The sequence below is a fragment of the Pelobates fuscus genome, chromosome 4 (assembly GCF_036172605.1).
Source record: "Pelobates fuscus isolate aPelFus1 chromosome 4, aPelFus1.pri, whole genome shotgun sequence".
Lineage (NCBI taxonomy): Eukaryota > Metazoa > Chordata > Amphibia > Anura > Pelobatidae > Pelobates > Pelobates fuscus.
This window is the reverse complement of record NC_086320.1, coordinates 145,659,009-145,680,798: the sequence shown is the minus strand read 5'-3', so window position 1 is coordinate 145,680,798 and position 21,790 is coordinate 145,659,009. Positions and strand designations below refer to the sequence as shown.

At 46.5% G+C, this 21,790-nt stretch overlaps 1 protein-coding gene across 2 annotated transcripts in view; it reads right to left on the bottom strand.

Annotated features, from left to right (window-relative positions):
- CTDP1 (CTD phosphatase subunit 1) overlaps positions 1-19,672 on the bottom strand; it is a 128,941-nt gene extending 109,269 nt beyond the window's left edge. For both annotated transcript variants that reach the window (XM_063451658.1, XM_063451659.1), the window contains exons 1-4: positions 18,948-19,672; positions 10,010-10,093; positions 1,900-1,993; positions 282-410 (exon numbers count right to left, since the gene is read on the bottom strand). In XM_063451658.1, the coding sequence (XP_063307728.1) occupies positions 282-410; positions 1,900-1,993; positions 10,010-10,093; positions 18,948-19,267 (627 nt within the window). In that variant the 5' untranslated portion in view covers positions 19,268-19,672. The remainder of the gene's footprint in view (positions 1-281; positions 411-1,899; positions 1,994-10,009; positions 10,094-18,947) is intronic.
- Between the last annotated feature and the right edge of the window lie 2,118 nt (positions 19,673-21,790).

Sequence of the window (21,790 nt, the reverse complement as noted above, 5' to 3'; positions counted from 1 at the left end):
TTTGACAGAAGGAATTTTATTTCATGGGAGTTCTTCACAATACCAATCCCTTGGTGGGAAAGGATTATGGGTTAAAACAATATCAAACAACTACAGAATAATATGAACTTATAATTAAAAGAATGTAAATGTATAGTTCCGTAATTTAAAGTCCAGGAGGAAACTTGGTTCTTAGTGCATGGAGAAACGTGTGTTTCAAACAACTGTTTTGCTATGCATCTTCCCACTAAGTGTTTTATAACGGTGGCAGTCAACAAAGCAAACATCATAGATCAATGTACCTTGCGTGACATATGCTGGCAGTGCTGCTCTGTAGTATGGATTAAGGTCTGATCTAAATCAACCATAAGGACGAGCTTCTTGTTTCGATGCAATCTATGCTGGTCTTCACGTCCTAACTGCTCTGCTTGCTGCAATCAGGGAAAAACAATTTAAAAAAAATAAAAAAAATTTACACAATGGAATATGAACAGAAATAACACTACAATAACACCAATCACGCAATTCTGACAGTAATTTACTACTCTGATCTGCCTGAAATACTCAAAAAAGGAAAACTTAAAATTACCCTGCATAGAAAAATTGTAAATTGCTTTTTATTCCTGAGGTTTGTCATGCAAATCATGATTTGCTAAATTGCCCAAATGTTTCCCACAGATCATTGTATCAGAGTACCTCTGTCACTGGTATTTTAAATATAGGTTACAGCAGAATTTAAACTAAAGATGGTATGCCACCATTTAAACCAACTTTTTGCCCACCAGGTGTGGGTTAATACTGTCATTTTACAGGCCGGGGCAGCTGCAAAGATTGAAAAACACTATGTTCATAAACACTAGCTGCACAAGTATTGAACTGTGATCAAATCAACAATCGTGGATTGCTTTAGCTGGGCTGTCCCAGCAAATGACAGCTTACAATATGTGTGTGCTAGGCAATGTGGATTGCATAATCTTTCAATAACCAAATTATTGATTACTGTTAAGAGATACCTAAAATGTACATTTTTTGTAAATATTATGTGAGGTCTCGCGAGCACCCAGAGCGTTGCCATAGCAACATTGTGTGCTCGCAAGACTTCTCTCACATGGTCTGCAGCTCTACACCCAGCGGAGCTGCAGACCAGAGATGCTGGCCAGACTGATGGAGGGGCCCAGCGGCATACAGGGCAAGCCGCTGGTGCCTGGGGCTCTTTCCAGCAACTGGAGACATCCCATTAATGGTGTCCTTGTCAATCCTTTCTATTTTGTAAGGCAGCCACGAAGGGGACCGGCACCCAAGGGCACAACTTCGGGGGCTAAATTGTTCAAAAATGGTTTAAGAATGTTAGTTTTAAGAGGATGTCCAAGGCTTCAGACACCATAAATTTATTTTAGGGGTTTTAATTGAGTATCCCTTTGAAAAGAAGTAGATCTATTTTTGATGGTATATTGGTTTCTTTCTCGATAAGGTAATATATGATAACTTTTAATAAAAGAACACCCCAAACACCATAACCAGTTCTCTAGTAGTTATGGTGCTAGGAGTGCCTTGGTTCCTTCTCAGAGTAAGTAGTTAAAAAATGGCTTGATAACTCAACTGGGCGTCTGCCACTGCCTCCTCTGAAACCATAAGCGTCCATTAACTGATGCACTCTGTCAGTAAGCCAGCCCTGCATGATAGGGCTTAAGCACAGTGAAGCAAAGGGAAGCTTTTTGCAGTAACTTACAGCAGCAAATGAGTCAGAGGCAGGCACCTGCAAACCCCAGGTAAGTTGTCAAACCATTTTAAGCAGTTTGACAATTCACTCTGGGAGGGTGCCTAGGAATGCATAGTTCCATAACCACTACAGCAGGCCATAGTGATTGTGCATGGAGCTATACTTTAATCAAGACGACCATATATTACAGCAGATCCTACCTCTGAGCTAACCATGAGTTCCGGGACGCTGTGAACCATAGACACTGTAGCAGTTGATAAAGGCACCTGCTGCTTTCCATTCTTGCTTTGTAACCTGTCGTAATTAAAAAGAGCTTAAATTAGAATTAAAAATTGAGTAAAGGAGGGAGGCAAGTAACTAAAGTTAAATGGTTCTGAAACAGAAAAAACATATGCCAATTACCGTGACAGACATTCTATATAATAATTTGATCATTTTTATTTTTTGTAAAGGAGATAGCACCAGACATAAAAAAACAGTTGTAATGCAAAATCTGTTATTACATTATTATTAGCATGGAAGTGGAAAAAAAAAATAACAATCCAAGTGTGATTTGGCATGTGCATAGTTGTAATAAAGAAGAATAGAAGTAGAAAATGCATATTAAAAAGGAATACACCGATCAAAAAAAACACAAAAAACTATACTTTGTTAATATACCTTCAAAGAAAATGCTCATGCAATTTGGGGGTATGAGATCTTTGCTTAGGATAACATTGCTGCAAATGAGTTCCTACTATGCAAGACAATTGATCAGACAGAGAATCTTCATGATACAGTCACTTGCTAGTTTTCAATAATAGGAAACATTAAAAAAGTAAGATATTTTACTGTAGATTCTGTATAAAAGGTTAGCAAAAAAAAACAGGTCGCAAGAGTACTCTGAACGGACAGCAAACTGAAATAGCCTGCCCTTCGGTGGGTCCCCGCTAAGAACTCAAGCTGGTTTTAGCTCATCTTGTGCCATTGCAGAGAGAACATCTCTGAAACATAGACTGATCCCACCCATACAGGCAGTCCAGACCCGAAATGCCAGCAAGTTCCCTCTGCACGAGAGATACAACAACCCCAGACGATCGTTTCAGCCTTGTTGGGCATAATCAGTGAGGCATAGCTGATATCTCTCTAGGCACCGTGAGCAAGGGGTCCACGTCTGGATTACCCTTTAAACTAATGGAGAGCAAAAAAACAGGTCGCAAGAGTATTCTGAGAACAGACAGCAACTGAAATAGCCTGCCCTTCGGTGGGTCCCCGCTCGGAACTTTTGGGTGGAATCAGTTTGAGATGTATGGTTCTCTCTGTAATGGCACAAGATGAGCTAAAACAAGCTTGAGAACTGAGCGGGGACCCACTGAAGGGCAGGCTAATTGAGCTGTTATCCGTCCTCAGCACTCTCTTGCAACTTTTTTTTGTATAAAAGGTTAGTAAATCTAAGTTGACAAGAAAGCAAAGGCATTAAAAATGTGTATTGTGTTAATTTATAATTTCTACTGCCGCCGGATCAGTTTCCTGTAAAAAAAACAACAAAAACAAACAAAAAAACTTAAAGGCAGCACTAAATCCTGCAGATTTTATCACCATAATGTATTTTACAAAAATGCACAACCTACAGGTTTCAACCAGCATAACCATTAAAGATCACTGTAGTGGTTATTTTGCCCATTGTGCCCTGGAGAAAAGCCTCAGGTTAATTTTGAACTGTTTAGGAAAGGTATGTCGTAAGCTGGGGCTCCAAGTACCCAGAGACCACCTCCTTCTAGGTTAAATGGAAAATGTGGAATTAACACTATCAAGCCTGGAAGACTCGATTTGCTGAGAGTGTTGGAGGCAGTGAAGACTGTTATTGGTGTTAATTATATAATGATAATATATTATTGGTGTTTAACACCAAAATGTGTGTGTTTGTATGTAGTGGTGATGTTTCAATACAGGAGTGTGTTTGTATGTAGTGTTGAATTTTGAATGCAGTGGTGTATTTGTATGTAGGGTTGGTGTATCAATGCTGAGATGCATGCACATATACTGCCACACACACACAGACAGTGATACATATACACACAGATAAACACATGCAGATACACAAATACACACTGACTCATATACAAACAGATACACAACCTAACACAGGAATACACACTCACTACATACAGATACACAGACACAGACACATTCACTGTCAGACATCCGAACACAGACACATACACTAGTAGACATACTGATACACACACTGACAGATAGTGATGCACCACATTTTTTATTTTATTTTTTTTAAATATTTTTTATTTTTGTAGTGCATTGTTTAACAGACACGCTTGCATTAACAATGATTATATATCATAACACCATGGGACAGGGGGACAAGGGGAGGACACCATGGGACAGGGGGACAAGGGGAGGACACCATGGGACAGGGGGACAAGGGGAGGACACCATGGGACAGGGGGACAAGGGGAGGACACCATGGGACAGGGGGACAAGGGGAGGACACCATGGGACAGGGGGACAAGGGGAGGACACCATGGGACAGGGGGACAAGGGGAGGACACCATGGGACAGGGGGACAAGGGGAGGACACCATGGGACAGGGGGACAAGGGGAGGACACCATGGGACAGGGGGACAAGGGGAGGACACCATGGGACAGGGGGACTAGGGGAGGACACCATGGGACAGGGGGACAAGGGGAGGACACCATGGGACAGGGGGACAAGGGGAGGACACCATGGGACAGGGGGACAAGGGGAGGACACCATGGGACAGGGGGACAAGGGGAGGACACCATGGGACAGGGGGACAAGGGGAGGACACCATGGGACAGGGGGACAAGGGGAGGACACCATGGGACAGGGGGACAAGGGGAGGACACCATGGGACAGGGGGACAAGGGGAGGACACCATGGGACAGGGGGACAAGGGGAGGACACCATGGGACAGGGGGACAAGGGGAGGACACCATGGGACAGGGGGACAAGGGGAGGACACCATGGGACAGGGGGACAAGGGGAGGACACCATGGGACAGGGGGACAAGGGGACACACACCATGGGACTGGGGGGGGGGGAGGGACACACACACACACCATGGGACTGGGGGGGGAGGGGACACACACACACCATGGGACTGGGGGGGGGGGGACACACACACCATGGGACTGGGGGGGGGGGAGGGGACACACACACACCATGGGACTGGGGGGGGGGGGGAGGGGACACACACACACACCATGGGACTGGGAGGGACGGGGACACACACACACCATGGGACTGGGAGGGACGGGGACGGACACACCATGGGACTGGGAGGGACGGGGACGGACACCCCCTGGGACTGGGGGGGGACGGGGACGGACACCCCCTGGGACTGGGGGGGGACGGGGACGGACACCCCCCTGGGACTGGGGGGGGACGGGGACGGACACCCCCTGGGACTGGGGGGGGACGGGGACGGACACCCCCTGGGACTGGGGGGGGACGGGGACGGACACCCCCTGGGACTGGGGGGGGACGGGGACGGACACCCCCTGGGACTGGGGGGGACGGGGACGGACACCCCCTGGGACTGGGGGGGGACGGGGACGGACACCCCCTGGGACTGGGGGGGGCGGGGACGGACAACCCCTGGGACTGAGGGGGGGCGGGGACGGACAACCCCTGGGACTGAGGGGGGGCGGGGACGGACAACCCCTGGGACTGAGGGGGGGCGGGGACGGACAACCCCTGGGACTGGGGGGGGACGGGGACGGACACCCCCTGGGACTGGGGGGGGACGGGGACGGACACCCCCTCCCCCTGGGACAGGGGGGGACGGGGACGGACACCCCCTGGGACAGGGGGGGACGGACACCCCCTCCCCCTGGGACAGGGGGGGACGGGGACGGACACCCCCTGGGGCTGGGGGGGGACGGGGACGGACACCCCCTGGGACTGGGGGGGGACGGGGACGGACACCCCCTGGGACTGGGGGGGGGACGGGGACGGACACCCCCTGGGACTGGGGGGGGGACGGGGACGGACACCCCCTGGGACTGGGGGGGGGACGGGGACGGACACCCCCTGGGACTGGGGGGGGGACGGGGACGGACACCCCCTGGGACTGGGGGGGGGACGGGGACGGACACCCCCTGGGACTGGGGGGGGACGGGGAGAGAACACCCCCTGGGACTGGGGGGGGACGGGGAGAGAACACCCCCTGGGACTGGGGGGGACGGGGAGAGAACACCCCCTGGGACTGGGGGGGACGGGGAGAGAACACCCCCTGGGACTGGGGGGGACGGGGAGAGAACACCCCCTGGGACTGGGGGGGACGGGGAGAGAACACCCCCTGGGACTGGGGGGGACGGGGAGAGAACACCCCCTGGGACTGGGGGGGACGGGGAGAGAACACCCCCTGGGACTGGGGGGGACGGGGAGAGAACACCCCCTGGGACTGGGGGGGACGGGGAGAGAACACCCCCTGGGACTGGGGGGGACGGGGAGAGAACACCCCCTGGGACTGGGGGGGACGGGGAGAGAACACCCCCTGGGACTGGGGGGGACGGGGAGAGAACACCCCCTGGGACTGGGGGGGACGGGGAGAGAACACCCCCTGGGACTGGGGGGGACGGGGAGAGAACACCCCCTGGGACTGGGGGGGACGGGGAGAGAACACCCCCTGGGACTGGGGGGGACGGGGAGAGAACACCCCCTGGGACTGGGGGGGACGGGGAGAGAACACCCCCTGGGACTGGGGGGACGGGGAGAGAACACCCCCTGGGACTGGGGGGGACGGGGAGAGAACACCCCCTGGGACTGGGGGGGACGGGGAGAGAACACCCCCTGGGACTGGGGAGACGGGGAGAGAACACCCCCTGGGACTGAGGAGACGGGGAGAGAACACCCCCTGGGACTGAGGAGACGGGGAGAGAACACCCCCTGGGACTGAGGAGACGGGGAGAGAACACCCCCTGGGACTGAGGAGACGGGGAGAGAACACCCCCTGGGACTGAGGAGACGGGGAGAGAACACCCCCTGGGACTGAGGAGACGGGGAGAGAACACCCCCTGGGACTGAGGAGACGGGGAGAGAACACCCCCTGGGACTGAGGAGACGGGGAGAGAACACCCCCTGGGACTGAGGAGACGGGGAGAGAACACCCCCTGGGACTGAGGAGACGGGGAGAGAACACCCCCTGGGACTGAGGAGACGGGGAGAGAACACCCCCTGGGACTGAGGAGACGGGGAGAGAACACCCCCTGGGACTGAGGAGACGGGGAGAGAACACCCCCTGGGACTGAGGAGACGGGGAGAGAACACCATGGGACTGAGGAGACGGGGAGAGAACACCATGGGACTGAGGAGACGGGGAGAGAACACCATGGGACTGAGGAGACGGGGAGAGAACACCATGGGACTGAGGAGACGGGGAGAGAACACCATGGGACTGAGGAGACGGGGAGAGAACACCATGGGACTGAGGAGACGGGGAGAGAACACCATGGGACTGAGGAGATGCATTCAATGAATGCAGATGTGTATTTTGGAGGTTGTGGAAAGTTGCAAAATGTGGGTAACTTAATTTCGTGGGCAACGATAGTGCTACTTTGTACTATCACATACAATGAGGTACTGAGACAATTACAATTTTTGCTATATATAACATTCTGCAACACTGTACAATAATTAAACAAGACAAACGTTTAATTCTAACAAAATATGTATGACATACGAGTCATTAGGTGAAGAGGGCTCTGCTCAAACAAGCTTAGAATCTGAATGAAGCAAGACCACCTTGACTGCATGAAATACTGTGTATGGAGGATGCGCAGAAAGCATTTGGATTTTGCCTTTTTTAGCAGATGTGAATGCCAACAGAAATGCTAACTTTACAGATAACTGAATGGAAATTTCTGCAACTGGTTGAAAGGGATTCTTACAGACATCATCCAGTACAAGAACCCATGCTAAAACCATGGCTTCCTAAAAGGGAGTTCTTTATATATAAAAAAAAAAAACACACCTTCTGATGATTATGATAAAAATAATAATAACAAATAATAATGTGTTTAACCAGGAAAGGTACTTTCATATATTCTCTGGTTTCCAAGTACGTCCTGTGGATGTTACAATTACCCAATATAAATGGTACTAATTTTATCTGCCAGGAATTAAACCAAAAGGTTGACAGTTTCTATTGATGTTGCATTAGCCCATTGAGCCTGTTAATATCTAGATCACGAGTAGGCAACCTTTTAGCAGCACTGTGCCGATATAGGATTGTGATGTCCCATAGCGTGCCGATCCTATATATTTTTTTTTAATTGACGTATTCTGCTTGTGTTATTTATACTGTAATTGCTTTGTATCATTGTATTTGTGTGTATATGAGCGATTGAATATGTTCATTAGTAGTTTATGGTATCGTGTATGATACATATAAATGTGGGCTGTGTATGAGGGCTGCTTGTGGAAATGTGTGTGGATGGAAATGTCACATTGTGTTTGATAGTGCAGTGTTTCCCAACCCAGTCCTCAAGGCACATCTACCAGTCCAGGATTTAAGTATTACCCAGTTTTGTCTAAGGCGTTTTTAGAAAAAAAGAAAAAAAAAACACCTTAGACACAACTGGGTCACCCCTAAATCCTGGACTGGTAGGTGTGCCTTGAGGACTGGGTTGGGAAACACTGTGATAGTGTGTGTGGGCTGTTTGGGATATTGCATGTGAGAGGCTGCAAGGGGGGTTGTATGCATGTATGTGGATTGTTAGCGGGTTATGTTTGTGCTGATTGTGTGTATGTTTGTGTGTGGGCTGTTCGTATTATTTGTATGAGGGGAGGGTTATTCTGCATTTCTGTGTATATCTAGCAACATAGGCGTGCGCATCGGGTGTGCCTGGGCACACCCTAATCCCCGCGGCACGCCTATGGAGTGAGACCGGCGGGGGAGATCTCAGATCTCAGCTCTGCTCTAAGCCTCCTCTCACCGACCCAAAGGCAGTGAGAGGGAGGCAGGAGAGGACCCGGGGAGCTCTTGCCAGCAGCTTTGCCGGGTTCCTCTCGCGAGATCTGAGCATTGCCCCACAGGCTAGAGTTCACTCTCCACTGGACCACCAGGGAAGGATGGCAGCAGCAGAATGGTCCCCCCTCCCAGGCATAAGGTAAGAAGGGAGGGGGGATATTTATTAACTAATCTGCACCCACCTCCACCCCACCCAAACATACAGCGCACACAGCACACCACCAGCACCCTCACACAGCACACACACACACACACACACAAACACCCTCACCCACATAGCACCCACTTCCTCTACGTGCTGCAATGCATAAATTGAGGATTGTCCTTCACCACCTTTTCGTATTAGCAGATATCTGAAGTTTCACTAGGACTTCTGATAGGCCAGAGCCTTTTTGGTTCTAGCAGCCTTGAGTGCCGTGTATGGCACTAGTGCCGTAGGTTGCCTACCCCTGATCTAGATATTAAATATCTACATTGCAGGGTTAAGGTGATATGGACATTGCACCCAGACTACTTTAATGAGATTATGTTGCCTGGGTACCTATAGAGTCCCTTTAAGTGTCATATCTTGTCTTCCTTTTTCCTACACTGATTGATTAGATGTATGTTCCATCAACAAGTGATTAAGTCTTTCACCTGTATTAATGTCATCAATCTAGTCCATGGAAATAGCAGGTGTTCATAATACTTTGCACACTCCACATAAGAACTTTAGGCAGTGTTGTGAGAGCACCTGCAAATAGTACCTAGCCAAGTGCCATCAGAAAAATTATTTTTTTCCCCGTCGACCCTCATGGTACCCATCTTCCCTTCCTAATTCAAGGCCTCACTGCCCAATCTTTCAATTATGTCTGTTTTCCTTTTCTTCTTGTCACTTACATTTGTCCACACCCAGTGCACCACACAAGTCCCCCTCCCCCCTCAGGTCAGAACGCTGCCTTGGAATAGAGTATAGATTCAGGACATAGGCGAAACATTTAATTAGACAGAGACCTAAAAAAGGATAACATGAGAGAATTTGTCCCGGCACTGGATTGCAGGTAAAAATAAATAAAACAAAAAAATAAATATTACTCGTGCCAAAAATGGAGCTTAATGGTTATTCTCCAAATAAAATGGGAAAATAATGTGAGAGGAACAGTATACAGGCAAAATAATAATTACTTTAAATGGCAAGTCAACAACGATAAATTGTTATTTACTGTTTAGAGTACATGACACATGAAAATCTTCGCCCCAAGAGACTTTCCAGTACAACAACTCTCAAAGAGCAAAGTAGAAATCTAAGTTAAAACAGAAATCAAACAAAATTACTTACTGTGTTAAGTCTTGACCACATTCTGCACATAAGCCCTTCATAACCACAGGATGGTTACAGCTCGATAACCTCACTAGAACACCCCTGGAATGTTAAAAAACAGAACATCTAAATACAATATTTTACTGTATATTTCAACATTTTTTTTTTTAGTTAAGTTTAATGGATAAACCAATAAAAATGATGTAAAGAAATAAAAACAATTCACTAGCCAATTTCCCTCGTTTATCAAATAATTGACAGATTCATAGGCCAATTCTGATCCTCTTACTGTTTACAAAGGGAATTACTGTAAACCTAACCCAACCTGGCTGTCCCATACTGGGCTATGACTGGTACAGTAGATCTTACACTTTCTGCTGTTCCGTGATAAGCTAATGTTAACTACATAGCTCTGTAAGAAACATCCAAATAAGGATTTTATTTTTAAATAGAAAATAACTAGAGTGGTTGTCTTTACAATCAAACCGTGTATCAACAGCTGTTATAAAAACAAGGGACATTCCTGTCTCAGCTGCATTGCCGATACAACATCTCTTCCACATTATCAATGTGAATTTCATCCACTTGGATGACATTTTTGGCTTAGAGAGCCATGGTGATTATTAATACTGCATTAGTAATGCAACCAAGATGGTGGTGGTCCCTCATCGTAAGGAAGACAGACTTTATGAAACAACTTTACAGTAAAACAAGGCACAGAACTAGGGGACTCTTAAAGGGACACTGTAGGCACCCAGACCACTTCAGCTCATTGAAGTGGTTTGGGTGCTGTGTCCCTTTTGCACTTAGTGCTGCAATGTTAAACATTGCAATTCCATAGAAACTGTCTGCCCTCACTGGCTGTTTAACCCCTTAAGGACTGAGCCAAATGTACACGTTGTGATCAGAACAAAACGTAAACAAAACCTGGAATTTTACTCTATGCCTGTTCAACCGTAATTCACCTCTTTCATATAGCCATTGCCGCGCATGCGCATTAGGTCTCCCTCGCTGGCTGATGTCGGTGGGGAGAGGAGTGTGGGTGGAGCCTGACCCAGTGCCGAAGGACATTGGCACTGGATTCAGGTAAGTGGCTGAAGGGGTTTTAACCCCTTCAGCCCCGCGGGAAGGGGGCACTACAGGAGCCCATAGTGCCAGGAAAACAGATTTGTTTTCCTGGCACTATAGGATCCCTTTAAGCAGCATTACCAGTACAGCGAGCTATGAAAAGCACCTATATAAACATAATTTACTGACTGGAAGATGCCACTAGCAATAACAAATCAGAAAAGCGCAATTAAACAAAATCATGCAGAGAGTTTTGTAGTTTAAGTACATGATTAAAAAAAGTGAGCAGACACAAAGAGAAGCCTGTGATTAGTTATTTCCCTGTGCAGAGATTCAAAGTCTGATTGGTTATTTTCCTGTGAAGAGACTAAAAGTGTCTTCTGGGGAAAGTGAGAGGACTTGCAAAGTTTGCAGTTCATAAGGGCAACTAGACCATTTTAACTCGATGAAATGGTCTGGCTGCAGTGGCCCTTCAGTTTTCACTTTGCAATGTAAAACGTAGTTTTGTTGAAACTGCAATCTTTTTATTGCAGGGTTAAAACACTCCTCTTGTTGCTGACATCCTGACAGTTACTAAAGGCGTTTCCCCTGTGAGAAGCAAGTCAGACTCGTTGAGAGGAAACGGACTTTATTTTTAATTAAGAATATGTTTTAAAAACAAAACAAAAAAAAAAAAAACACACACACCTCATCCCTACCATTAGTACACGACTGGAACCTTTAGACAGATGCGCGCTCTCTCTCTCTCTCGCTCAAAAGAAAAAAAATTTTTTGCTTTATGTCTGATGGTGTGTTAGAACATTGTACTCCCAAGAGCAGCACAAGGTAGTGATCAGCTGTAGACACTCTTTATGCACGTCACTTTGAAGCGTTTACTGCCAGACCCCAAAGACAAGACTGTCCTTTTTAATGCTCTCCAAAGACAGCATAAACACAGATGGGAGCATGAACAAATGCATTTTTCATTTAGTTTATTAAATATACCAGTTTTCAAACGTGTGTATGGTATAACTTAGTCCGTACAACCTCAAAGCCAGACAAAAAAATAAAAACATTATTGGATAGGATACATTTCGGTCCACACAACCTCAAACCCAAGTCCTTCCTCTGTTCATTAGATATCACAATTGTTAATAGGAAAATATAACACTTTAAAATGTAACTAATGTAAATGTGCAAAAAAAACAAAAAAAAACAATTACCTTAAATATTTCCCACTATAAAAAGGGACACTATAAGCATCTAAGCCACTGCATCTAATTAAGGTGGTTTGGATGCCTCATCCCTTTCTGCTTATACCTGCAATGTAAAACATTGCCTTTCTGCAGAAACGACAATGGTTTTATTGCAGGGCTTAAATTCCTCTAGTGGCTGTCACTCTGACATCTAGAGGTGCTTACTCTTAAGTGTTCTTGTAAAGAACTATTGGTTTCTTTATTCTTTTTAATTTTTTTTCCCCTTTAGCCTTACGGTGTGGTGTGTTACCCAAATAACAGAAAATGAAGGTGGGAATGTACAAATGTGAACAATGGCTTGTTACACAATGTTCTCAGCTGGGAAACAATTTACTGTCAGATGATAAAGAATAATTTTTAAAAAATAAACTACTGGTTTAAGGAATTTTTACTGTATACAATATAAAACTTGGAACATTTGCTGAACACCCAATGATCTTACCATCTCAGAAATGTAAACAAACTGATAATAGTTTTGAGCACAACAAAAAATGTTATGGGCTTATAATTCCAAATGTTGGAGATGTGGGGAAGCAGAGGGGGGACGACGACGACTATCTTCACATTTGGTGGAGCTGCGCTTTAAATAAAAAATAATTTGGAAATTGGTTTTTGAAAAATTCCCTTTTAATGGTAATATTACAATAGACAAAAAAACTGAAATCGCTTTTTTACATTTGAAATAGCGGACGCTAAATAAACAATTATTGCTGACGTTTCACTTTTTTGTAGCCACTAAAATATTAATAGCTAGAAACTGGGGTAAAACAGATGTGATTTAGTGGCCACAAATAAGAGAAGTTAGAAAACAAATACTCTTTCAATGTAGCATGGAACAAGGGATGTCTTGACAAGAAAGCAGTATTCTTAAAGAATGGCAAAGCATCATTGAAAGTAATACCTGAAGGTAAAGTATACAAAAATAGATTTATTTTGCAGAGGGATTGAGGGGGCTGATCTATGAATGATCTAGGTTTGAATAGTTGTGATATACATGTATAGGAGTTTTATTAAGATGAAACAATCCAATAAATTACACTTATACATAGATGTACTGCAATGTAATTTAACATTCATGTGTCTAAAAATGTATAATAAAATATTATTGAAACAAAAGAAAAGGCTGTGTAAGTCTCAGCAAGGAGAGGTGTGACTAGGGTTGCATTAACAAAGTGATTTCCCACCTAAATGGCAAATAATTGAGCAGTGAGACTGCAAGAGCATGACATACACCAAAACAGTTCTTTAAGCTGCAGTTGTTTTGGTGCTTAATGGAACACTGTAGGCACCCAGACCACTGCAGCTCTACCAGACAGCCACTAGAGGGACTTCCAGGTGCTTAGACGACTTCTGGTTGTCTAAACGACGCTGGACATCCTCACGCTATGCATGAGGACTTCTAGCGTCACCGGAATCCCCATAGGAAAGCACTGAATAATGCTTTCCTAAGGGGAGATCCTAATGCAAGCACAGCCCTTGCCACGTATGTGCAGTGCATTGGGTCTCCCTCGCCAGCGGATGTCGGCGGGAAAGGAACGTGGGCAGAGCTGAGCCAGCGCTTGACCCAGGTTAGGGATAGAAGGGGTCATTAACTCCTTCTGCACCACGGGGGTGGGCCTTGACAAAGGGGGAAGCTATCGTGCCAGGAAAACGAGTGTGTTTGGTACTATAGCTTCCCTTTAACAAATTCGATTTGAATCTAGGATTTAGATCAGGCATAGGCAACCTTCGGCACTCCAGATGTTTTGGAATACACCTCCCTTTGCCGGCATTATGGGTGTAAGAGCTTTATGGGGGATGTAGTCCACAACATCTGGAGTGCCGAAGGTTGCTTATCCCTGATCTAGATAATGTTATGAGCTAGGTGTTTTTTTTTTTTTTTTAAACAAACAAAACTTTATTTGCAACAACAAAAATACATTCTTAACTATTGTCAACAGAATCACTACTGCTTAATGGGATACTTCTCGTGTCTAACAACTAGTTGCAGTCACTCACGCGACCACTAGAGGTGCTTCCCAGCCCAGTGCTGCACCTAACTTCAGTGTCTCAACGCTCTGCATGGAGGTGCTGAACATTCCCCATATAGATGCAGAGATCACAATATTCTCTCAATGCTTTCTTATGGGAAAGCGTTATACTGCCACCTACACAGAAAGAGGAAAACAAGAGTAAAAACTCCTTTCTCTTGCGATGGGAGGGGGGCCAGTCACCTAAACAGACTCACATTCTCTTACAATTATTATTTGTCTTATTTTGATTTAAGACAACCCAGCCTCCCTACCTTTGGGAGAACTGGAGTGAATCCTTTCCCAAGGGTACAGTGGAGCTGCTGTGATCCTGTAATCTTCCTGCTCTTCTTGCCATTTAGTGATGCCGGGGCTAGAGTGACGTCATATTTTGGCTCCTGAACTGTAATGCGTGCAAGGGAGCAAAGCAAGAAACGGGCAACAAGATTACAGCGCCCTCATTGCCCGTTTCAATTCTGCTGCCCACCTTGGGAGAGCCCTAAGGTGGCCAGAGCTGAATGGGCTGACAAAAACACAGGCGAGAGAGAGGGAAAGAGAGAAAAAAAAAAAAAATTATATATATATATATATATATATATATATATATATCTATATATATATATATATATATATATATATATATATATATATATATATATATATACACACACACACACACACACACACACACACATATACGTGCAAAATATAGGCTAAAGTAGCCAAGTTATGGCTATAGCTGAGGAAGTTAAAGACACTTCTCCTAAGCATCTATTGTATCATAAATTATGCTGTTTGAACTCCAAATTGGAGTGACTTTAAATCCAGAGAACTGACACCAAAGTGAATTTCAGAATTTAGGCTAAACTATTCACAATGAAAAACATAGATCATGTGGATGATTTTTCCAGTTCAGCTATTTTGGCCTAAAACTTGACAACACAACAAGAGGCTGTAAGGAGCCTGTTCACAGGAGATTATGTTTAGTCACAGAAAAACAAATGCAAATGTTTGAAGGAGAGATATAGATAACTAGGTGTAATAGCAGCATCCTGAGATGGAGACAGGTTGCACTAGTGGCATGGTGGTAGATAGTTTAAAATTAACACTAATTGAAGTGTTTATGGTGTCTAGAGTCTGTGGATGCCAAGTAATTTATCACTGCTAAACAGTTTACTCACTATTCAGCAGAGATGATCAGTCCACTTCTGCTATGTCCCCAATTAAGATATGTCAAAATGCCATAACAATCCATACAAGGAGCAGTTATTAGCTCCAAGTCTATCACTTCCAGCTATCCATGGGTTTAGGTACAGGGGAAAGTTGGGGGAGGCATTGGCAGGATAAATTCTGCCAATAAAAACTGGTTTAGTTTATAAGATAAGTTTGGAGGAAAATAAAATCTTGTTATCCTGTTCTACTAATAAACTCTCAAGTGAGAGCGTATAAATTTGTATATAGAAAACAGCATGGGATAATGTATGCTCACCATGTGGGGCAGAGATTATGAAAGATGCTGCCGCCCCTCCCTGTTTTTCCTACACTGCTGTTACAACTACTGGTGTAGTGTGAAGAGGATCCACCTTCACAATTTCCTCATGGGGCCAGTATGTTGGGAACGAAGTACCTCTGCGAAACTATGCATAAACCATTAAGCAGTGATGCAGGACCCGATGCCCACATACACCATAACCACTTCAATCAGTTGAAGTGGTTAGAATACCTACAGAGACCCTTTTACGTTCTCAAGTTGCTTGCTAGCTTTGCAGGGGCAGTCCTGTGGTTTTGACTCATGTTCATGGACTCTACCAGGTTGTCAGGAATTTAAATGTAATTTTGAATATGAAATTCGCAAGACCCCAACTGGAAAAAGAAAAAATTCTGTCAGCTATTTTTCAGTCCAGTTATGTTGGTGTGACATTTAAAATTCACAATTTAATTAATAAACCTAAATATGTCAGTGTGTGTTTGGTCATCTGTAGCAACAGGTCAAACATGGATTCCGACTATCTTGGCAGTCTCTGGTCAAGGAGATTGCTTTAAGAGGACATTTCTCACCCTAACCAAAGAAAGGAACAGTTGGCAATTTTGAATTTACACCTATAGCACTGCCTCCCCTATTGTTGCAAATTGAATAGACCCAAGGAAGGAAGTCTTTGAAGATGGGTTAAAGGATCACTATAGGGTCAGGAACACAAACATGTATTCCTGACCCTATAGTGGTAAAATCATCTAGCCCCCCCGGGCCCCTTATGCCTCCCTAAAAATAGCAAAATCTTACTGTATTCAAGCCTGAAGCTGTAAATCTGCATGCTGTTTGACTCAGAAAAACAAGCAGTCTGCTGACATCAGAAGTGGTGACCTGATCCAATCACAGTGCTTCCCCATAGGATTGACAGACTGACAAGGAGGCAGATCAGGGGCACAGCCAGCATGATTCAAATGCAGCCCTGGCCAATCAGCATCTCCTCATAGAGATTACTTAAATCAATGAATCACTATGAGGAAAGTTCAGTGTCTGCATGCAGAGGGAGGAGACACTGAATGTTTGGATGCATTTTAGGCAGCCATGGCCCAGGAGGGATCTCTAACAGCCATCTAAGGATTGGCCAGTGAAGTTATCACTAGGCTGTCATGTAAACACTGCTTTTTCTCTGAAAAGACAGTGTTTATAGCAAAAAGCCTGAAGGTAGTGATTTTACTCACCAGAACAAAGTGAATAAGCTGTTGTTGTTCTGGTGACTATAGTGTCCCTTTAAATAGAGTTGAATTGAGAATTATGTACAGATTTACACAATGACTGCAGTAAGAATTCCATTAACCTCTATATGGAGATGCTACATACATTTAAACAATCGATAGAAAGACAACATATGAGTGGATTAAAGGGTCAGTCCAGCCCCATAGCAAGTTCAACTCAAAGTTGTAGTAGGGCTTGGAATCCCCAGGAGCATTAGAAGACTGTCAGCACACCACTGACACCCATTCTAAGTAATAAAATGTGCTGTGGATGGTACTTGACAAACTAGATATAGTGTAAGATAATTCAACATTCAAGTTTTAAAGTAAACCTCTTAAACATTCTTAGGCAACTTAAAGGAGCACTATAGGGTCACAAACTTATTCCTGACCCTATAGTGTTAAAACCACCATCTAGCCCCCACCCCCTCTCCTCCCCTGTATTCCTGACTGTATAGTGTTATAACTAGCCCCTAAATATAGTAAAATCTTAAATTTATTGCAGTCTGCTGCTGCTGGCTCTGCCTGCTTGGCTCACATCATCAGAATTGTTGAACAAAATCCAACCACACTGCGTGCCCATAGGATTGGCTGAGACTGTCAAGGAGGCAGGTCAGGGGCAGAGCCACCACAAGTCAAACGCAGCATCTCCTCAAAGACCAATAAGCATGCCTTTAGATGAAGTTGTTTTGGAGCGTCCCTTTAAGGTAAACTTTACCCTTTGTTAGCTTGACAAAGGAAGTGGAAGTTGTCTTTAGCTCTATTCTTGTCACACTTGTCAAATGTAGGAAAAATATATAAGATAAAGGAGTCCCTACCTTGTCTTATGTTTTAAAGAGAACACGATAAAAAAATAGGAAAAGAAGAACTAATTCTGAAAGAAGAAATGAAGAGGCAATGACAGGAGAAAGGTATGTTTGAGGTGACAATCACTTTGAGCTCCTGTAAAATGAATTCAGGTGGGGTTAATCTATGCAATAACAGAGTTCTAATAAAACCACTTTATATTTCTAGTAAAACTTGCTGGCACAACCCCTCCGTAATAAAATAAAGAACACCTCTGGAAACATTTGTTTTGCTTTAAATCACTGAAGTGGTCAGAGACTATAGTCACCAGAACTACTACAGCTTCATCTTGAGAATTTAGTTTTTTTTTTTATATATATATATATATATATATATATATATATGAATACATGTAACTGCCATTGCTTGCACATGTGAAATATTATCTATGCAAGAGCCTGAGACTTTGTGGAATTGTACATAGACCCTGTATCGTACACTCTCGCATGGGTTAGTCAAGAACAGAAAAGTATGGTGGCCCTGAGGAGAGAGACCTTACACACACACAGGCATTTCAACTTCTGGGGGTCTTTGCAAAGACCCTAAAAGTGACAGTGCCACTTTAAGACAGGTTTGATGGGAGAGAGTTTATCAGGAATAAATACTTTTCAAAGCAAACATACAAGTGCACATGCTACATGTGGGTACACACATACAAAGAAACACATGTGAAAGTGCAGCTTTAAGGTAAATTGGTAAATGTGGGAAGAAGAAAGCTAAAATAATATTCTTGCTAGTCAATGCATTTTCCTCCGAGCAGCTCACATGGTCCTGTGTGTACAAACATCACGATGGCTCTGGCAGCAGAGCACACAGTTACTGCATGGAGGAGAGCCTGCTGCACATGTAAACAACTGCACTACGAGCAAAACAAGCCGCAAGCCTCCCGCCCTGAGCACAACCCCGGGGGGATTGCAGGGCTGTTAGCGGCAGCATGTGTCTGCCAGGCAGGGGCCCGGGGGGCTGATACACACAGCGTGTCTCGGTAGCCAGGCTGCGTGTTGTTATTGCGGAGCCCGCCCCCTCCCCCTCCCCACATGCCCCCCACTCGCTGCTTACCCGGCTGCGATGACTTGTCCTGGCTGGGCACACAGCTCCAGCACCACCCCGGCCCGGTCCGACTTCACCTTCCTCTCCGGGGGTCTCGGCGGCCTCGCCCCGGTCGTGTCTTCCTGCTGCCCGTGATGCTCCCTGGATTCGGGCGCCGGGATAGTGACCCCCACGGCCAGCACGGAGCCGATCTGCACCGACACCCCCACAGACACCTTCCACTCCAGCAGCCGCAAGGGCCGGGCCCCCGGGAGCCGCACCTCACCGCTTTGGTTGGCCCGGGGAGGCGCTTCCCGGTCTTCGTGTGCTCTCCGCTGCATGCCGAGCATGTCCCCGGCCGCACTCCGCCAGGCTGGGCCTAGCGCACAGGCCGCGGTCTCTATGGCAACAGGTGCAGCCCAGCGCGGAGCCGCGGTCACGTGACGGTAGGGGGTGGAGCCGTTGGAGACGCCCCTCGCGGCCGCGTTCTAGAACCCTGGTTATGACAGACACCAAAACCACCTCTGCTGCTACTGCTGGGAGTCAGGAGGATGGGGGAGCTGTCCCCATGTAAACAGCCAGGCCGCGCGGCAGGAGGAGGAGCCCGGGACTTCTCTGTACAAGCCTGTGCCTAGGCCACGCCCACTCGGCCTATCGGGTGGTGAAGTATCAAGAAGGATGACGGAGAAAGACAAGGAGGCTGAGCTGCTACACTCAGGTTCGCCGTCTTCCCGCTTCTGTGAATGACGTCCCGTTCGGAGGAGGAGAGGGAGGAGGCGGCGCTCTGACGCGGGTTTACGTAAAAAAAACGCGCGACAAGACGCCGGAGCAGTGAAGACGCCATGTTGGTTGTGGCAAAAAAAAAAAATGGTGATTATGTGCAAAGAAACTCTTGCTCCATTAATACACACTGGATCTATGTGATATTGTTCTAATCAGACTTTCTGAACACACTGTCCAATTCAGTCAGGTCACAAAGCATTTTCCAGTTATTCACTATATTGTGAATTATAGAGAATTCAAAGTGGATTTAATATTTTAGGTCTCAATAGCTGAACTAAAGACACAGCTGACAAATTTATATATATATATATATATATATATATATATATATATATATATGTATATTTTGTCCTACAACTCGGATTCCTGAAAATTGACGCTTTAGAGGTTTGCATGCTGAACTCATACGATTTGCAGTGACAGTTTGTCTATTTTAGTTTTTGTGTTATCAACAAAGTTCAGTTTGCTAAAATTCTGTGTTTAGTGACAGTGGCGGCTCTAGACTTGGCGAGGCCTTAGGCGAAATTCATACATGAGGCCCCCACTAACACCATTATTGGAAAAAAATTGCAGTTGACTTGTGTGTGTGTATATAAGAAGCTGTAGATATATTGAAAGGAAGCTTGCAGTACTGGATATAGAGAACTAGTCTTTGTATACATCGTTGCATTGTGCATTTACCTGTGTGTACCTGAGAGTGTGTGTCTGGCAGTGAGTATCTTTGTATTTGTATGTATGTTTCCCTGAGCATGTGTATGTTTGTGTACTGGCCTTTGGCATTAAGTTCATGGCGACGCTATGTTTTATGACAGTGTGTACTGTGTAGAATGATTGCCTTTAGGGGGTGACAGGGTGAGTAAAGGAGTAACTGTGGCAGGGTGAGTGTAAAAGAGCAGGAGGGTGCCAGAGTGCGCAGAGTGGTGCCCGTGTGTTTAGAGGGAGCGATAGTGTGTATGGAGGTAGGTGACAGTGTGTATGGAGGTAGGTGACAGTGTGTGTGGAGGTAGGTGACAGTGTCTGTGGAGAGAGGTGACAGTGTGTGTGGAGAGAGGTGACAGAGTGTGTGGGAAAATGACATAGGGGGTGACAGGTGAGGTGGCAGGGTGAGAGGGGGTGACAGGTGAGGTGGCAGGGTGACAGGTGGGGGGGCAGGGTGAGTGACAGGGTCATATGTGGGGTGAGAGAGGGTGACAGTGTGAGGTGGGGTGACGGTGTGTGGGGAGTGACAGGGTAAGTTGACAGAGTAAGGTGGGTGACATAGTGTGGGGGGTCACAGGGTGGGTGACAGAGTAAGAGGTGGGGTGACAGGTGAGGTGGCAGAGTGAAAGGGGGTGACAGGTGAGGTGGCAGGGTGAGAGCGGGTGACAGGTGGCGTGGCAGGGTAAGTGACAGGGTCAGATGTGGGGTGAGAGGGGAGGCAGGGTGAGGGGGGTGACAGGTGGGATGGCAGGGTGAGAGGGGGTAACAGGGTGAGAGGGGGCGACAGTATTAGGGGGTGACAGGTGGGGTGGCAGGGTGACAGGTGGGGTGGCAGGGTGAGTGACAGGGTCAGATGTGGGGTGAGAGGGGGGGAAGGGTGAGGGGGTGGCAGGGTGAGAGGGGGTGACATGGTGAGAGGGGGGTGACAGTGTGTGGGGAGTGCCAGGGTGGGTGACAGTGTGGGGGTCACAGGGTGGGTGACAGAGTAAGAGGTGGGGTGACAGGGTTACAGGGTGAGAGGGGGTGACAGGTGGGGTGGCAGGGTGAGAGGTGGGGTGGCAGGGTGAGAGGTGGGGTGAGAGGGGGGTGACAGGTGGGGTGGCAGGGACTGACAGGTGGGGTGGCAGTGTGAGAGGGGGTGACAGGGTGAAAGGGGGTGACAGGTGAGGTGGCAGAGTGAGAGGGGGTGACAGGTGAGGTGGCAGGGTGAGAGGGGGTGACAGGTGGGGTGGCAGGGTGAGTGACAGTTCAGATGTGGGGTGAGAGGGGAGGCAGGGTGAGGGGGGTGACAGGTGGGGTGGCAGGGTGAGAGGGGGTAACAGGGTGAGAGGGGGCGACAGTATGAGGGGGTGACAGGTGGGGTGGCAGGGTGACAGGTGGGGTGGCAGGGT